This window comes from Stenella coeruleoalba, assembly GCF_951394435.1.
Source record: "Stenella coeruleoalba genome assembly, chromosome: 16".
Lineage (NCBI taxonomy): Eukaryota > Metazoa > Chordata > Mammalia > Artiodactyla > Delphinidae > Stenella > Stenella coeruleoalba.
In genome coordinates this window covers 494217-510359 of record NC_137162.1, presented here as the reverse complement: position 1 = coordinate 510359, position 16143 = coordinate 494217, and the positions used below count along the sequence as shown (strand labels likewise).

Genomic DNA, 16143 nt, shown 5'->3' with positions numbered 1-16143 from the left:
TCTGGGCTCCAGTCTGGTGGCAGCAGCGGTTGCCGGCCTGCGACCGCCCCCGCCAAGCCCTGCGCACAGCTCTGCAGACACGGGTCGGGGCTGGTGGGTGTCAGTTTGAAGTTGTTCTTTGGAAGATTACTTGTCTCCTCTTTGTCTGTTGTGGTTCCACTAAGATGTCAGGGGAAGGTACTCATCGCCCTACCTGCTCATTGTTGAATGTTTTGAATCTGGATTTTATCTTTTCAAATATTGTCTTTACTCCAATCTCTGTTCCTTCTCCTTCTAAAACCCCAACCAAATGTATGTCAGACGCCCTCCGTCTTCTAACAGCCCTTCCGTATTTCCCGTTCCTTATCTGTCTTTGCTACATTCTGGATAATTTCTTAAGATCCACTTTTCAGTTCACTAATTTTCTGATCAGCTGTAGCAAATGTGCTGTTGAACTCATTCAGTGTTTAATTTCCATAGTTACAATTTTCAATTCTTTAAGTTCTATGTTGTTTTTCTAATTTGCTGGACTTTATAACTTTTGTTCATCACGTTTTCAACTCATTCTTTTCTTTTTTAACATGTTAAACTTATTGTACGTTCTCTGATTGCTAATATCAATGTTTGAAGACTCTGTGGGTCTGATTTTTCTGTCAATTTTTTCTGTTGACTCACTCATGGTGCCTTGTTTCCTGATGAATTCTGTGATTTTTGGCTGTGAGTTTGTATTTCTTGGAATTTTACCTCTGGAGTTTCTCTAACATGTCTGGCTTCTTCCTGAAAAAATTAGTATTTGCTTCTGTCATGTGACTGGGGAGCTATGATCTAGGACCACTTTAACTTTAAAATAAATTATTAGGAAAAAAAGAGGGACTTCCCTAGTGGTCCAGTGGTAAAGAATCCGCCTTCCAATGCAGGGGATGTGGGTTCAATCCCTGGTCGGGGAACTAAGATCCCACATGCTGCGGGGCAACTAAGCCCACGTGCCACAACTACTGAGCTTGTGCACCACAAACTACGGAGCCCACACGCCCTGGAGCCCATGTGCCTTAAGTAGAGAGGAAAAAAAACCCCACACTACAACCAGAGAAAAGCCTGCGCATCACAACAAAGAGCCTCCGCACCTCAACGGAAAGGTCCCACGTGCCTCAGTGAAGACCCCAAATGCCGCAGCTAAGACCCGACACAGCCAAAAAATAAAATAAAATTTAAAATCAAAAAATGGGCTTCCCTGGTGGCACAGTGGTTAAGAATCTGCCTGCCAATGCAGGGGACACGGGTTCAAGCCCTGGCCTGGGAAGATCCCACATGCCACGGTGCAGCTAAGCCCATGTGCCACAACTACTGAGCCTGCGCTCTAGAGCCCGGGAGCCACAGCTACTGAGCCTGTGTGCCACAACTACGGAAGCCCACATGCCTAGAGCCCATGCTCCGCAACAAGAGAAGCCACCGCAATGAGAAGCCCGCGCACCGCAACACACAGTAGCCCCCAGTCGCTGCAACTAGAGGAAACCCACGTACAACAATGAAGACCCAATGCAGCCAAAAATAAGTAAAATAAATTTATAAAAATAAAAAATTATTAGGTATGAGTTTTCACCCCCAGTTCACTTTTCCGCAAATGCCTTTTCTGTGTTGCCTTGACACAACCTTAGCCAAAGCAGAACATCTGAGTAACAGAAACAGACCCCTCATTTCACTTATAGCAAGAGAAGTAGAAATAAATATACACAGACCCGGCTTCCCTGGTGGCGCAGTGGTTGAGAGTCCGTCTGCCGATGCAGGGGACACAGGTTCGTGTCCCGGTCCGGGAAGATCCCACATGCCGCGGAGCGGCTGGGCCCGTGAGCCATGGCCGCTGAGCCTGCGCGTCCGGAGCCTGTGCTCCGCAACAGGAGAGGCCACAACAGTGAGACGCCTGCGTACCGCAAAAAAAAAAAAAAAAAAAAAAAATGCACAGACCCTTTCTTACACGTGCAGTTGACAAAAGCCCAAAGGTTTGACGGCACAGCCTGTTGCAGGGGGTGGGGGACACGCAGCTTACGCTCTCACACGTTGTAAGTGGGGTGCTGAACGCTGCAGCCACCTACGAAGTGGAGTTTACCAATGCCTAACAAGATCACTTCTGCAGTTACCCTTTGACCTAGCAGTCCTACTTCTGGGGATATATCCTGAACTCACATTGGCAAAAATTCAAAATACCCTAAAGGTATTTCACTATTCAGTGAAATTTTTAATAGCCAATTACTGAGAACAGCTCAAATGTCCCAAGTACCAAATGATCTGAGTAGTGTTGAGAACTGAAAATTTTTGGCTTGGGAAAAAGAAGATACAGGTTTAGGATCACTGAAGTTAATTAAAACCCCATAGTCCTGAATTTGAATTAGAAGTATTGCTATAAACCCATAATGTACATACCATATTTATTAAATCAATAACTTTACTGAAAGCCTGGACTAGTTTTTGAAATCAAGGAAGTTACTGAGGAATGCCAAGCTGGGAGTCACGAGCCACCTCAGGAAGGTCCTGCTGGCCAAGAACAGGACCGCCTGAGTGGCACCGAGAACAAGAACTACAATGAATGAAGTGCATGAAATACACTTAAATCCGTGAGCTCACAGCATCTTTAAAAACAAACCTCACTGACTACCGTTGGGAGGATGTCAGGAATTGACATCTTCTGAAAACTGGTAAATCAAGGGGAAGTCAAGGACTTCTCCTACCTTTCCTGAAAGGACTACACCTCTGGGTAACGAGGTGTTGATGTCAGCGTCTGCAGACATGACAAAAAGGGTGAACCAGACACTGGCTGTTTCCTGATAGACGTTCACCACACAACCTATTACATAGTCTTGCCAAAACATCAAGGCAGAGCCTGAGGTAAGGGGTTGCATGGAGGTGGTTTATTTTGAGAGATGATCCTAAGGGACAAGAGTGGGGGGCTGGGAGGGTGAAACAAGGGAAGAGGGAAAGCCCACCCTAGGGGGGCGTTATTGGAGTGGTCCCCACTGTGGGCAATTGAGGCTCCGTCCCACTGGAGACCCGAGAGCAGAGGATTTGTCCACCGGCGTCCCCACGGGCATGAACTCACTCCCTCACGCTTCCAAGTCTGCGGTGTGAAGGGTCAGTGTGGTCAGAGAAGCCGCAGGGCGGGGAGCCTCGGAGCGGCCGGTGGGAGATGCTGTCGGCAGGCCCAGGCATCTTGGGAGGAGTTGTTGCTCATTTCTCAGGTGGCCTGAGAGATGTGAGGCGGGCACAGAGGCACCGGGGCCCTGGTCAAGCTTCCAGACACAGAACACGTGAACCCCACCCAGGACGCAGGGAGCAAGACCCAGACACCAAATCCCTAAGACACACACCAGTCAACGGCAGTGTGTGGACCTTAGTGAGATCCAGGTTCAAATAAACAAACTGAAAAAACCAAACCAAGACTACCTGCGGGGTAACTTACGTGAAGGCAGTGTGAGGCGCTCCACAACCCATTCCCAGTGAAACTGGTGAGAACTATAACAGCAAAAACAAAAAAACAATGCCTACAACCTCTGGGAATGGTCCTGCAGGCAAGCAGCAAATAGAGAAGCATCCATCCAAGAAAATCTATGAAAATTTGCTAAGAAAGGAGAGTGGGGTATCTGACCCAAGACCACTCCCTCCTCCCCACTCAGCTCGGGGATGCAGGGACCCTGCGCCAGAGGCTGCAGTTGAGAACAGAAGGCTTCCTGTCCCCCGGCTCCGCGTGGAAGGGCTTCCTTCCCTGAGCTGCAGGCCTAGGTGTTTGTACCTGCCCAGTGCCTGCTGCTGAGGCTAAGTGTGGGTGAGGCCGGTTGAGAGCAGGGCCTCCCTCCTGCCCAGCCCAGCTCTTGGAGTGGAGGCTCTACCTTGGCACCACTGAGGGTGCTGAGGCCCTGGGCACCTTCCCTGGCTGTGGGGCAGTGGTTCTCACCAGGAGAGGCGGCTGAGAGGACACCAGGCTAGTGCCCCTCCCGTGGAGCTCCTGGAGCAGGGGCGTCACACAGAGAGAAGTCTGCCCTTGTCCTCACCCCAGTTCCAGAGCCATGGCTCAGAGATTGGGGGGATGGGGGGTGTGATGAGCAAGTCGGAAAAACATCTCTCCTAATTTCTTCCCAAAGGAGCTGACTGTTTGCAACAGACTGTGGAGAAGTTGAAGCCCAAGTTCTCAGGAACAGTGAGGTGGGGGGCACTCAGGAGGGGTGTCGAGTACAGGCTAAGTTGGAGGGTGGTTCACAGGAGGGAAACAAGTGATAAGAAAACTGGGGTGGGGAGGGGCAGCCCTCGTGGGGTGGAAACAAACAGGAAAGGCCCGACTTGGAAAAGACTGTGTCAGAGACCTTGACTGGGTTACTCTGTAGAGGAATTTATGCCCAGGGGCTTGTTGAAAACTGTAGCGCAATCATCAGGCAATTACTGGAGTTTAACAGCTGGGTGTGGTCCCAGGTGACTGTGCATGTACCCAGAGGCGCATCTCCCTCAGGACATCAGAGGCTTAACACTCGGTGTGGGCGTGGGGCGGCAGATACTCTTCACGGAAATACCCAAATAACCCAGCCGGTCACAAAAACAATGCACAAGCAAATAATAATAAGCCCCAGAGGAGAGGGACCAGTACCCAGAGTTGCTACAACATACTATCTATAATGTCCAATCTCCAACAAAAAATTATGAGGCATGCAAAGAAACAGGAATGTATAACCCTTATATCTGCAAAAGCAAAGCAACAGAGACTGCCTGTGAGCATTACAGGATGTCAGATCTATCAGAAAAGACTCCAAGGTAGCCATTATAAGCATGTTATAAACATGTTCACAGGACTAAAGGAAACTATGATTAAAGAATGAAAAGAAGGGTCGATGACAATGTCTCATCTAATAGAGACTATCGATAAAGAGAGAGAAATTATTTTTTTAAAGAGAACAAAATGGAAATTCTGGAGTTGAAAAGTACAAACACTGAAAAATTCTAAAAACTCACTAGAGGGACCCAACAGTAGAGCTGAACTAGCAGAAGAAAGAATAATGAGCTTGAAGATTGATTGAGATTATGTAAGCCAAAAAACATCGAGAAAAAATAATGAAGAGAGCCTCAGTGAAACTTGAGATACCATTAAGAACACCAACATGCATGTGATGGGAGTACCAGGGGGAGAAGACAGAGAAAAGAGCAAAAAAACTTGAAGAAATAATGGCTGAAAGCTTCCCAAATTTATTGAAAAACAAATAACCTATACATCCAGGAATCTCAATGAATTCCAAGTAGGATAAATGCAAAGGGAGTCCAGAGACAATAAAAGTAGCAGCTGACTTCTCGTCAGAAATAACAAGCGCCAGAAAGAAGTGAGATAACATATTCAAAGTGCTCTTATGCTATTAAAAAACTGTCAAGGGGACTTCCCTGGCAGTTCTGTGCTTAAGACTCCACACTTCCAATGCAGGGAGCATGGGTCACCCCTGGTGGGGGAACTAAGGTCCCACGTGCCTTGAGGCGCAGCCAAAAAAAAAAAATTGTCAAGAATCCTACATCCAGTAATCAGAATGAAAGTGGAGGCATCACCACGTACCATACAGATATAAAAAAGACTATGAAGCAACACTATGAAACAATTGTATCCCAACAAATGGGCACATTTCTAGAAAGACACAGAGTCATAAAACTGACTCGAGAAGAAACAGACAATCTGAATAGACCTATAACAGCTGAAAACATTAAATTAGTTAAAACACACACACACACACACACACACACACACACACACACAAAACTACCCCTAAAGAAAAGTTTAGGACCAGATAGGTTCACGAGTTCTACCAAATAGTTAAAGAAGAATTAATACAAATTTTTCAAAAACTTCCTAAAAACAGAAGAGGAGGGAACACTTTCCAACTCCTTTTATAGTCCAGGATTAGTATGTTACCAGAACCAAAGACATCACAAGGAGGGCATAGTCCAATATCTCTTGTGACTATGATGCAAAAATCCTCAACAAACTTTAACAAACCAAATCCAGCAACATATAAAAAGAATTATACACCATGGGACTTCCCTGGTGGTGCAGTGGTTAAGACTCCATGCTCCCAATGCAGGGGGCCCAGGTTCGATCCCTGGTCAGGGAACTAGATCCCACATGCTGCAACTAAGAGTTCACATGCCACAACTAAGGAGCCCACTTGCCGAAACTAAGGAGCCTGTGAGCCGCAACTAAGAGGAGCCCACCTGCTGCAACTAAGACCCGGTGCAACCAAATAAATATTAAAAAAAGAAAAGAATTATACACCATGACTAAGTGGGATTTATCCCAGGAATGCTAGGTTGGTTTAACATCAGAAAAACATTTAGTGTAATACATCATATCAATAGAATAAAAAACAGGGCTTCCCTGGTGGCACAGTGGTTGGGGGTCTGCCTGCCGATGCGGGGGGCACGGGTTCGTGCCCCGGTCCGGGAGGATCCCACGTGCCGTGGAGCGGCTGCGTCCGTTAGCCGTGGCCGCTGAGCCTACGCGTCCGGAGTCTGTGCTCCGCGGCGGGAGAGGCCACGGCAGTGAGAGGCCCGCGTACCGCAAAAACAAAAACCACACGATCATCTCAATTGATGCAGAAAAGTCATTTGACAAAATCCAACTAAGGATAAAAGGGAACTTCTTTAATCTGATAATGGCATCTACGGTAACCCCACAGCTCACATCATACTCAATGGTGAAAGACTGGATGCTTTCAGGAACAAGGCAAGGATACCTGTCTGGTCACTTCTATCCAACATTGTACTGGAGGTTCTGGCCAGAGCAATTAGGCAAAAAAGAAAAAGAAAAGAATGAAAGAAAGGAAAGAAAGAAAGAAAGGAAGGAAGAGCATCCAGATTGTAAAGGAAGAAGTAAAACTAGTTCTATTCACAGATGACAGGATGTTGTATGTAGACAATCCTAAGGAGCTCACTGAAAAATGATGAGAACGGATAAAAGAACTCAGCAGGGTGGCAGGATAGAAGATCAGTGTACAAAATCAGTTATCTCTCTATACCCTTGCAATGAACAATCCAAAAATGCACTTAAGAAAACAATTCCAACTGCAATAGTATCAAAAAGAATAAAATGCTTAGGAATAAATTTAACCAAAAAAATGCAAAACTTATACCCTGAAAGCTACAGAACATTGTTCAAAGAAATTAAAGAGGATCTAAATAATTGGAAAAACATCTCACGCTCGTGACTGGAAGACTTAACATTGTTAAAATGTCAATATTTCCCGAAACAGTCCCTAATCTACAGATTCGATGCAAAATCTCTGTCAGAATCCCAGTGGACGTCTTTGTGGAAACTGACAACCTAATTCTAATATGGAACTGCAAGGAACCCAGAAGAGCCAAAACATTCTTGAAAGAAGAACAAAAGAAGGTTTCAAAACTTACTACAAAGCAACAGTAGTCAAGACACTGTGGAGGAGTGTCTGCCAGGAGGATAGATATATTGACCAATGGAATAGAACTGAGGGCCCAGAAATAAACCCATACCCCTATGGTCGAGTGATATTTGACAGCATAAGTAGACCATCCAATGGGGAAAGAGCAGTCTTTTCAACAAGTGGTGTGGGATAACTGGATAACCACGCGGGGAAGAATCAAGTTGGACCCTTACCTCACAAAATATTCAAAAATTATCTCAAAATGCATCAAAGACCTAAATGTACGAGACGAAACTATAAAACACTTCGGAAAAAAGCACAGAGTGAATCTTAATGATCTTGGATTTGGCAAAGGGTTCTTAGGTATGACACCAAAAGCATGAGCGACAAAATTGAAAATAGATAAATTGTATTTCATCAAAATTAAAATAGTTTGTGCTTCAAATGACACAATCAAGAAAGTGGAAAGACAACCCACATAATGGAAGAAAATATTTGCAAATCCTGTATCTGATGAGGATTTAATATCCTGAATGTATAAAGAACTCCTACAACTCAACACAAAAGACAACCCAGCAAAAAAATGGGCAAAGGACTTAAATAGATGTTTCTCTGAAGAAGATACATAAATAGCCAATGAGCACATGAGAAGACAGTCAGTATCTCCAGCCATCGGGGAAACACAGATTAAAGCCTGAGACTTCACACCCACTAGGCTGGCTGGAATCAAAATACCAGATAATAGCAAGTGTTGGAAAGAACATGGAGAAATCGAACTTTCCACTATAATTTACCACATTAACAGATTGAATGGGGGAATCAACTGATCATCTCAATATATGCAGCAAAAGCATTTGATAAAGTACAACACTCACTGATGATAAAACGTCCTATTAACTAGTTGCAGAAGGAAATGTAGGTCACCTGGAAAAGGTATTTTGAAACCCCCCCCTGCACATATCATGCTTATGGGGAAATGTTAAAAGTATTTCCTTTAAAAAGCAAGAATAAGACAAAATGCCCCTTCTGGAAACTTCTAGCCACACTCACACTGCTCTAGCCGGCCCAGTAAGACAGGAGAAAGAGGTAAGAGATGGGTACCACTGTGCTTTGTTTCAGTTCCATTTAACAGAAAACCCAAACAATTGCTTACACGGGTAGGAACGCAATCCTCTCTGGCCCCTGAGGCCTCCCCAGCCTCCTGCAGGGTCCAGGGGCGCTGCCTCTGGGCCTCTGAGTGCAGCATTCACCACCCCAAGTTGTGGAAACGGGCTCGCCGAGGGTAGGGGTGAGCACATGGTTCCTCGTTCTGCAGATTTTCAAAGTCAACCTGGAAGAACGGTAACACCCCTTGGATGCGCACAGGACAATGCAGCTGTTTGGTGTGGTTTTTAAAAACACGTGCTTCTTAACATGCTGAGACATTTCCTGCCCACATTTTACTGCCTCTGAAATTTAGCATCTTATCATCATGGCCATGTTGGTTAATTTGCTATATGGGTATTTTTCTTAATGGTCTAATCAATGGAAACACAGCATAATGTATGGAATATCAGAAATAGCAAGAACTGTGTATGTTTAGCTAATGAGGCAACACTTTTTTAAAAGTCAAATGAAAGTACCAGAGCTTTAGGCCATCTGGATAGCATTATGCGTTATCACACCAGGGAAACACGGTGAAGTACAGTGATTCAGAAATACTTCCTGAGGGCGTGCACAGATTTGGGACCAGCGAGGCCAGCAGAGAACCCTGCCCTTTGCCTGCCCCTGGCTGTGTCCATGAAGCATGGCATCTCTGGCGATGCAGAAATGGCATTTTTCTTAACATGCCAATCATGGCAAGGTCTTTACAGTCTGTTGGGAGGAAGTACTGCCTAAGTAGTGTTTTCTTGTTATGAAATGTTTTAAACGCACAAAAGCAAATGTAAAATCACACGTCTGGGCTTCCCTGGTGGCGCAGTGGTTAAGAATCCGCCTGCCAATGCAGGGGACACGGGTTCGAGCCCTGGTCCGGGAAGATCCCACATGCCGCGGAGCAACTAAGCCCGTGCGCCACAACTACAGAGCCTGTGCTCTAGAGCCCGCAAGCCACAAACTACTGAGCCCGCGAGCCACAACTACTGAAGCCTGCGCGCCTAGAGCCCGTGCTCCACAACAAGAGAAGCCACCGCAATAAGAAGGCTGCGCACTGCAACGAAGAGTAGCCCCTGCTCGCCACAACTAGAGAAAGCCACGCGCGGCAACGAGGACCCAATGCAGCCAAAAATAATAAATAAATAAATAAATACATTTATAAAAATAAAAAATAAAATCACACGTCCTGGCAAGGACAGTAGATACCATAGCCCCACAACCCAGCTTAAGAAGTACCCAGTGTTTACTTTTAGGAGTCCCATGAGAGGGCCTCTACCCTCCCGGCACTGCTTCTTTAAGATCGTTCAAGACCTATGGTCAGATTGCGGGAGTCCCTCCCCCAGAAGTACTGAAGCAGAACTGACCTGGCCCAACCCTCTGAGTGGTCCACAGGCGCAAGACCTGCGGCCTGGGGTCCACGCCTGGCACAGAGTAGGCCAGGTTGGCTCGGGGGCCAGCAGGGACCATAGAGCTGACTGGATGCCAGGAAGGGACCCTGGTCCCCACCCAGGAACCAGAGGCGACCCTGACGTGGGAGCCTCAGGGCAGTCTTCCTGAGACCCTGAGACCCAGGCATGCTGGGTGGGTCACTGTTTAGCGTCCTCCCTAGTCCCATCTTCCCCACTCTGGCACTACCGGGGTCACCGCAGTCCACACCTTTGCATAACTTGGCCCACTCCTTGTCCCCAGATCAGGTGGCCCCTGCACCTCCAGAGAGGTGTGCTCTGCCCTGAACTGCTCTCCTGTCCCCCTGTCCAGGTGGTCTCCCAAGGGCAGGGCTGCTGTCTCCAAATCCAGCAGCCGGGCATGAGGCAGGTGACTGGGAACCAGCGGGGCTGGGGGGGAAGCCGGACTCTGGAGCTCGGACCCCTCCGTGCAGGGTCCTGATGGGTGAGTCCTCCCGCGTTGGCTCCGGCCAGCTGGGCAGCCTCAAGGCCTTGGAGACACAGTGGCTGAGGAGACGGCCGGCAGTGTCCCCTGGCCCCAGGACCTGGCCCAGGGCATTCAGGGGCCCGAGTTGTCCATGAGACGGTGGACAGGCAGTAGAAGTCCACAGTGCTCTGCCGGGGGCGGGAGCCTGGTCTAAAACAATGGGAAAGTCTTGGTCTTGATAAGTTTGCTTCAGCCTTTCCCAGCAAGGGCACCCAGCTGGTGGGCTCTGGGCCTCCACAGAGCCTCGCTTACCCTCCAGTGGTCTGGGTGCCAAGCCCTGAGTCAGACAAAGGATGGTCGAGCTGCTCCGTGGGGTCCTGAGAGGAGAGGCTCCCTGGGGAGGTGTCTTGGTCAGAACCGGTCATGCAGACCCGTGCAAATTGATGCAGCCGATCCCTCTGCCAGCCCCGGGCTGCCCAGCGCTCTGGGGTGTGGAGAAGAGGATCAAAGTATTGACGGGCCTTAAAAAGCCGCAGATGTGGTCCTGCAGGTGCCTGGGCACACAGAAGGCGGGTGGTCGCTCTCAGGGCCCCTGGGCCCCTCGTCCAGCTCCCTTGGTGCAGCGGCCCCCACCTGCCTTCTCTGGCACTTTCCAGACCACGGACGGGTCTGGCCCCTCGCAAATCGTGACTGGAGCTGGGTTCTGAGCTTAAGCGGCACAGGTTCAGGACTCGCTGGCCCACACCCCAGGAGGGACTGGACGCATCTGGCCTCCTCCCCCTTCCCATCACCAGGCCTTCATTCTTAGCAGCTGCACTTCAAGAACTGCGTTAGTTTCTCTTTCAAATTCATCCTGAGTTTGCATTTTTCCAGGAAACCGAGAGAGAATGATGGCTACGACATGTAAATTAATGCAGTATTATCCTTGCTTCCCGTGGAGCGGCACCTCCGCTGCCTGCCCAGTAAAAGTCAGTGCTTCGCCTTCGCAGGCGGCAGGACCCCAGCCCTGCAGTCATTACAGGGAGAGACGGGCCTGGAATTGGCCTCTCGCGTGGTCACTGCGTGTCCCTACGCCCACGCGGCAGAGGCGGTCTGCCGCCCAGGTGCCCCCTCCGGCCCGGCGGGTGAGGGAGGGGAGGTGAGCTAACCCCAAGATCGCCCGCCACGGCCCCAGCTCTGAGTCGGAGCATTGGGGGCGGCAGGGCAGACGCTCGGACAGGGGAGAGGGTTGGACCGTCCTCTTGCTTGGCGCCTGGGCGCTCGGTTCCTAAGTTATGTCAGCACGTTGTCAAGAGGCAGCAGAAGGATGCGCAGCAGGTCCCCGGCCACCGGCCACCCTGGCGAGTCAGCAGGACGCAGCTGGCCGCTGGCGCCGCCGGTCCCGCTGCGGGCGCGCGGCCATTCCTTCTCTTTCCGCCGGACAACGCCGACCGCTGTCCCGCTCCAGCTCCGTCCCCGCGGAAGCCAAGCGACCGCGCCAGCCCGCGGTGCGGTCCGCGCTCCACGAGTCCGAGGTTCCGAGGCCGCCGGGCCCACGCATGGATGCCCCGCGCACACTCACCGCACGCACCCTCACGCACATGATCCCACAGAGACAGCACTTCGCCTCAGGCTCCCGGACGTTCTCTAGTAAAATACATAAATACATAAATGAACGCGGGAAAAATCCCCTAAAATAAGCGTGAAAGTCTCCACTCGCACACAACGCTGAGAAACCTAGTTAGCGAAAGTAGTTGGTAAGTTTCTCTTTAGCAATTCCGGCACCAAACTGTTCCTGTCGTTTCTTTGTTCCGAATCAGTTTCCTGCCGCTGCAGCCAGAAACAATCTACTAAGTTCTTCCGAGCCGCCGCGGTTACCGAGACAGGTCCACAGAGGAAACCTCAGAATACTTTATTGGCTGCTTTGTATACATTGGAAAGTCCTATTTTGTCCATTTCGAGGACAATATAAAACTATGTTCACTGTCTTTCAGGAAAGTTTGCACTAACATAACTTTATAAAAACATTTTTTTAAAATAACCGTAAGATACCCACAGATAGTCTTGCGGCATCCAGTTTAACACAGTATTAACAACAACAAAAACAAAAACCTGAAAAATGAGACAAGAAGAGAACCCCGAGACGCCCGCTGCGCACCAGGAGCAAGGAACCGGCCGGGGCGCCGCTCGCCCGCGGGGACCCGTCTCCGGCCCTGGGAAGGGGTGGCCCCGGTGGCGGAAGACAACACCCCGCCCCCTACACCCCCTGCGCGCGTGCCCTTCCTCCCCAGCGGGCCCCCAGGGCCCACGGCCTTGCAGCCCTAGGACAGGTAATACATGCCGTAGGCGGCCACGGGCGCGGCGAGGAGTCCCGGCACCTGCGGCAGGGAGCCCGCCGCGCTGCCGTACACGGCCGGGGAGCCGTGAAGGTGGACGCCCAGCGGGAAGGGCAGGGCGAACGAGGGCAGCAGCGGCTTGGCCGCCAGCTTCAGCTTCTCCAGCTCGGCCTCCTGCAGTCGCTTGGCCTTGGCCCGGCGGTTCTGAAACCAGATCTTGACCTGCGTCTCGGAGAGGCTCAGGCTGCTGGAGAACTCGGCGCGCTCCGCGATGGACAGGTACTGCTTCTGGCGGAACTTGCCCTCCAGCGCCAGCAGCTGCGCGGTGGTGAAGGGCGTCCGCGGCTTGCGGTTGTTCTTGTGTTTCCTGAGGGTGCAGGGTGGAGGGCTGGGGGCGCCTAGGGGGAAAGAGAGCACAAAGCGGACGCTCAAACGCCAGCAGTGCGCGCCAAGGACGGTTCCGGATGCGTGTCCCGGCCGAGACCGCGGACCTCAGTTGAGACAAGATACCCCCAAACCTCCGGGGTAATAGAAGCGAGGCACCGGGGAGACGGCGCGCGGAGAGGGGGGCCGTTGTGGACTCGGGTTCTGCTCCCCAGATCGGTGGCCTTGCGTCCCTCGGGAGGAGGGGAACTCTGCCCACTTGGAAAAGCGAAAAACTTGGGCGGGAAGCGCAGAGGCCAAGCAGAAGTCAACCATCGCGGGGAGTGACGGCAGCAAAAGGGGTGCTCGGCCAGAGAGACTCCGAGACAAGAAGCCCCGGGTCTTGGGTTGCGGGCTCCGCCCCAGGGTGGAGCAGAAGCCTGTTTGGCGTGGGGCCGGGGAGCCGCCGTGGGGTTCGCGCGCGCGCGGGAGGGGTCGGGTGGGCTCGCGTGGGCTGGTTTCTTTCTCTGCGCCCGGGCCGGCGCGTTAGTGGCTGGTTACTTTCCAAAGTTACGAGAGACAGCGTCCTTCCCGCCCTAGTCCTCCGAGCCCGGGCCGGGCGGGCTCCTCTCGCAGCCCAGAACCGTGCGACAGGGCACTTACGTGGGGAGGACAAGGGGGCGGCCGCCGGGACCCAGGCCCGGGGTTCCGCGGCGCCCCGCGGCCTCTCCTCCCGGGGCTCCGCGGGCTCCGCGCCCAGCCAGTGCTCTGCCTGCAGCAGCGACTTGACGCTGAAGGGCAACGGGCCGGACCCCGCACGGTCCCTGCTGCACGTCCTGAGCCCAACAGGGTTCATGCCGAGCGACGCCGGGGCCATGCGCTGGCCGGCGGGCGCGGGGCTGGCGGGGCTCAGCAGGCGCGACGTGGGGCCAGCGCGCCGCGACACTGCCGGGGGCTCCACTGCGCCCCCGCCCTCAGAGCCCTATAAAAAGGCGGCGCCCCTTTCATGCCCAGCTCTCCAATCGCCGCTGTCGCTGCCGCGTGGGCCCAGGCGTCCATTGGTTTCGCTGACCCGGGAGGGCGGGACGGCCGACTGGGACTCTAGCGCCCCAGCCCCGGCCTGCCTGGCGCACCCCTGTGGACTTCCCAGAGCCCGGCTGTCCTCTCCCGGAGCGCTGCGGCCCGGCTGGGAGGTGGCTGGTACACCCGGGGAGCACGAGGCGCTGGCCCCAGCCTCCCCACGCGCAGGAGCCCACAGTGGGCGCGACCTGGTTGAGCCGCGGTCCGGGCACAGGTCGGGACCGCGCGCGGATCCTGAGACGCGGAGAGCTCGGCGCCGTCAGAGAGGCGGCGCCGGCGCCTCCCGTAGTGTTGTCCCTCTGTCGCTCGCCGGCTGCTCTTCCCGCTGCGCCCAGTCCGGAGCCTGAGCCTTCGGCGCGTGCCTGCTGTGGCCCAGGCGTTCCCTCCGAACCCTGGGGGCTGCTTTTGACTGAACCTGCGCCCGGACCGAGGACCCTGCTTCTGTCGCCTTGTAGTCGGGCCTCAGGTGCCCTGACCCTGAATGGCTTTTTGGGCACCCGTAGCTGCCGAACGCTCTCCGTGGCGTCCCACGGCCTGGCTCCAGGAACGGCCGGCGGGGCACGTCGAAGGTCCCCGGGCAGGGCCCGGAGCCGCGGAGAAGGCCGAGGGGCCGACCTCTCACCCGCCCGCGACGCAGGGCTTGGGGCACAGGCAGGGCGCCTCGGGCCGCTGGGGCGCGAGGTCAGTCGCTGGGTGTTGGATTCACCGTCAGCCTCTCCCGCTCCTCACTTGCTTGGCCGAATCGTCCGGAGTCGCGGGACCTGGGACCCGGGAAAAGACCCGCGGCGCGGGCTTCCGACTGACCCGGCCAGACGGGGCCGGGCTGTCAACGGGGCCCCCGCGGATCAGGCGGAGAGGGATCCCCGACACGGCTCGTAGAAGGTGGAGCCAAGGCCCGACAGAGATTTACGCTTCACTCGGATTATTTTTCCAAAACTGAACCAATCTTTGGTTTAAAAACCTTCTGGGGTGCTGCAGACGAGGCACCGCTCTGCAGCCTCTCGCGGAACGAAAGAAACCCCGACTGTGTTTTAGAATAAATCATGAGATTATTTTGCAGGTAACACCTTTATGTCCGATTAATATCCCAGAACACGGAAACAGCAACCTAAATCCGTACATGTTTATTTTTGAAAAACCAAAGTGTTTTTTTTTTTTTTTTTTTTTTTTTTTTTTGCGGTACTCAGGCCTCTCACTGCTGTGGCCTCTCCCGTTGCGGAGCACAGGCTCCGGACGCGCAGGCTCAGCGGCCATGGCTCACGGGCCCAGCCGCTCCGCGGCATGTGGGATCTTCTTGGACCGGGACACGAACCCGCGTCCCCTACATCGGCAGGCGGACTCTCAACCACTGCGCCACCAGGGAAACCCTCAAAGTTGTTTAATGAAATCTAGCTTTGGGTGACACTTTATCCAGTTCAGCTAGAAAAATTCAATTAGAAAGTTTCTCTCCGTGCAAACTTAGAAGCATGACTGAAAGGGGCCCTCAGACCCCTCCAGGCCAGGCCTGCATCTGTGGCTAGATCAGTTCTTTCTGCATTCCAAGATGGATTGCCCCTTTCTAATGTAATAAAGATGTTCTGAGTTGATTGAAGATAATTGTACCATTAGAGCACTTTCTTTGAAGGCCTCTCTCCTGATAGCTTATCTTTAGCAGGCCACTCACAGGAGCGTTTGAAAAAGAATTTTAATGAGGATGACAGCCAGCTGCCTCCGCCTGCCCCATGTCCACTCAGGACACTCCGGAGGTGGCCTCTGGGTGGATGACGTGGGGGCCTGGCTGCGGCCTGGCTAGCCTGGGGGTGGGATGGGGCCATGGGGCCAGGCGCAGGGGCCGACCTTCAGGACCGGCTCCCTGAGGGTGTTGGACTGGTGTCTCTAGTTCCCAGCAAGGCTGGGCCAGTGCTGACCAGGCCCCTGACTGGCACTGGCTCCAGCAGGGGCATAGAGGAAGGAGGGAGGGAGGATGTGGGGCTGGGGGAGAGCCCCTG

At 52.6% G+C, this 16143-nt stretch overlaps 2 protein-coding genes across 2 annotated transcripts in view; one reads left to right on the top strand and one right to left on the bottom strand.

Moving 5' to 3' along the window:
• Window positions 1-12697: 12697 nt before the first annotated feature.
• LOC307175192 (homeobox protein MSX-3-like) lies at window positions 12698-14869 on the bottom strand (the record flags this gene model as incomplete). The annotated part of the gene is made up of 2 exons (XM_079900066.1): window positions 13739-14869; window positions 12698-13110 (listed from the first exon to the last, which is right to left on the bottom strand). Exons 1-2 carry the CDS (start codon window positions 13950-13952, stop codon window positions 12698-12700), a joined length of 627 nt encoding a protein of 208 aa, XP_079756192.1. The 5' UTR covers window positions 13953-14869.
• LOC307175193 (toll-like receptor 6) overlaps window positions 12889-16143 on the top strand; it is a 28271-nt gene continuing 25016 nt past the window's right edge. The window contains exon 1 of the transcript XR_013824263.1: window positions 12889-12991. The gene's annotated coding sequence lies outside the window, so the exon portion shown is untranslated. The remainder of the gene's footprint in view (window positions 12992-16143) is intronic.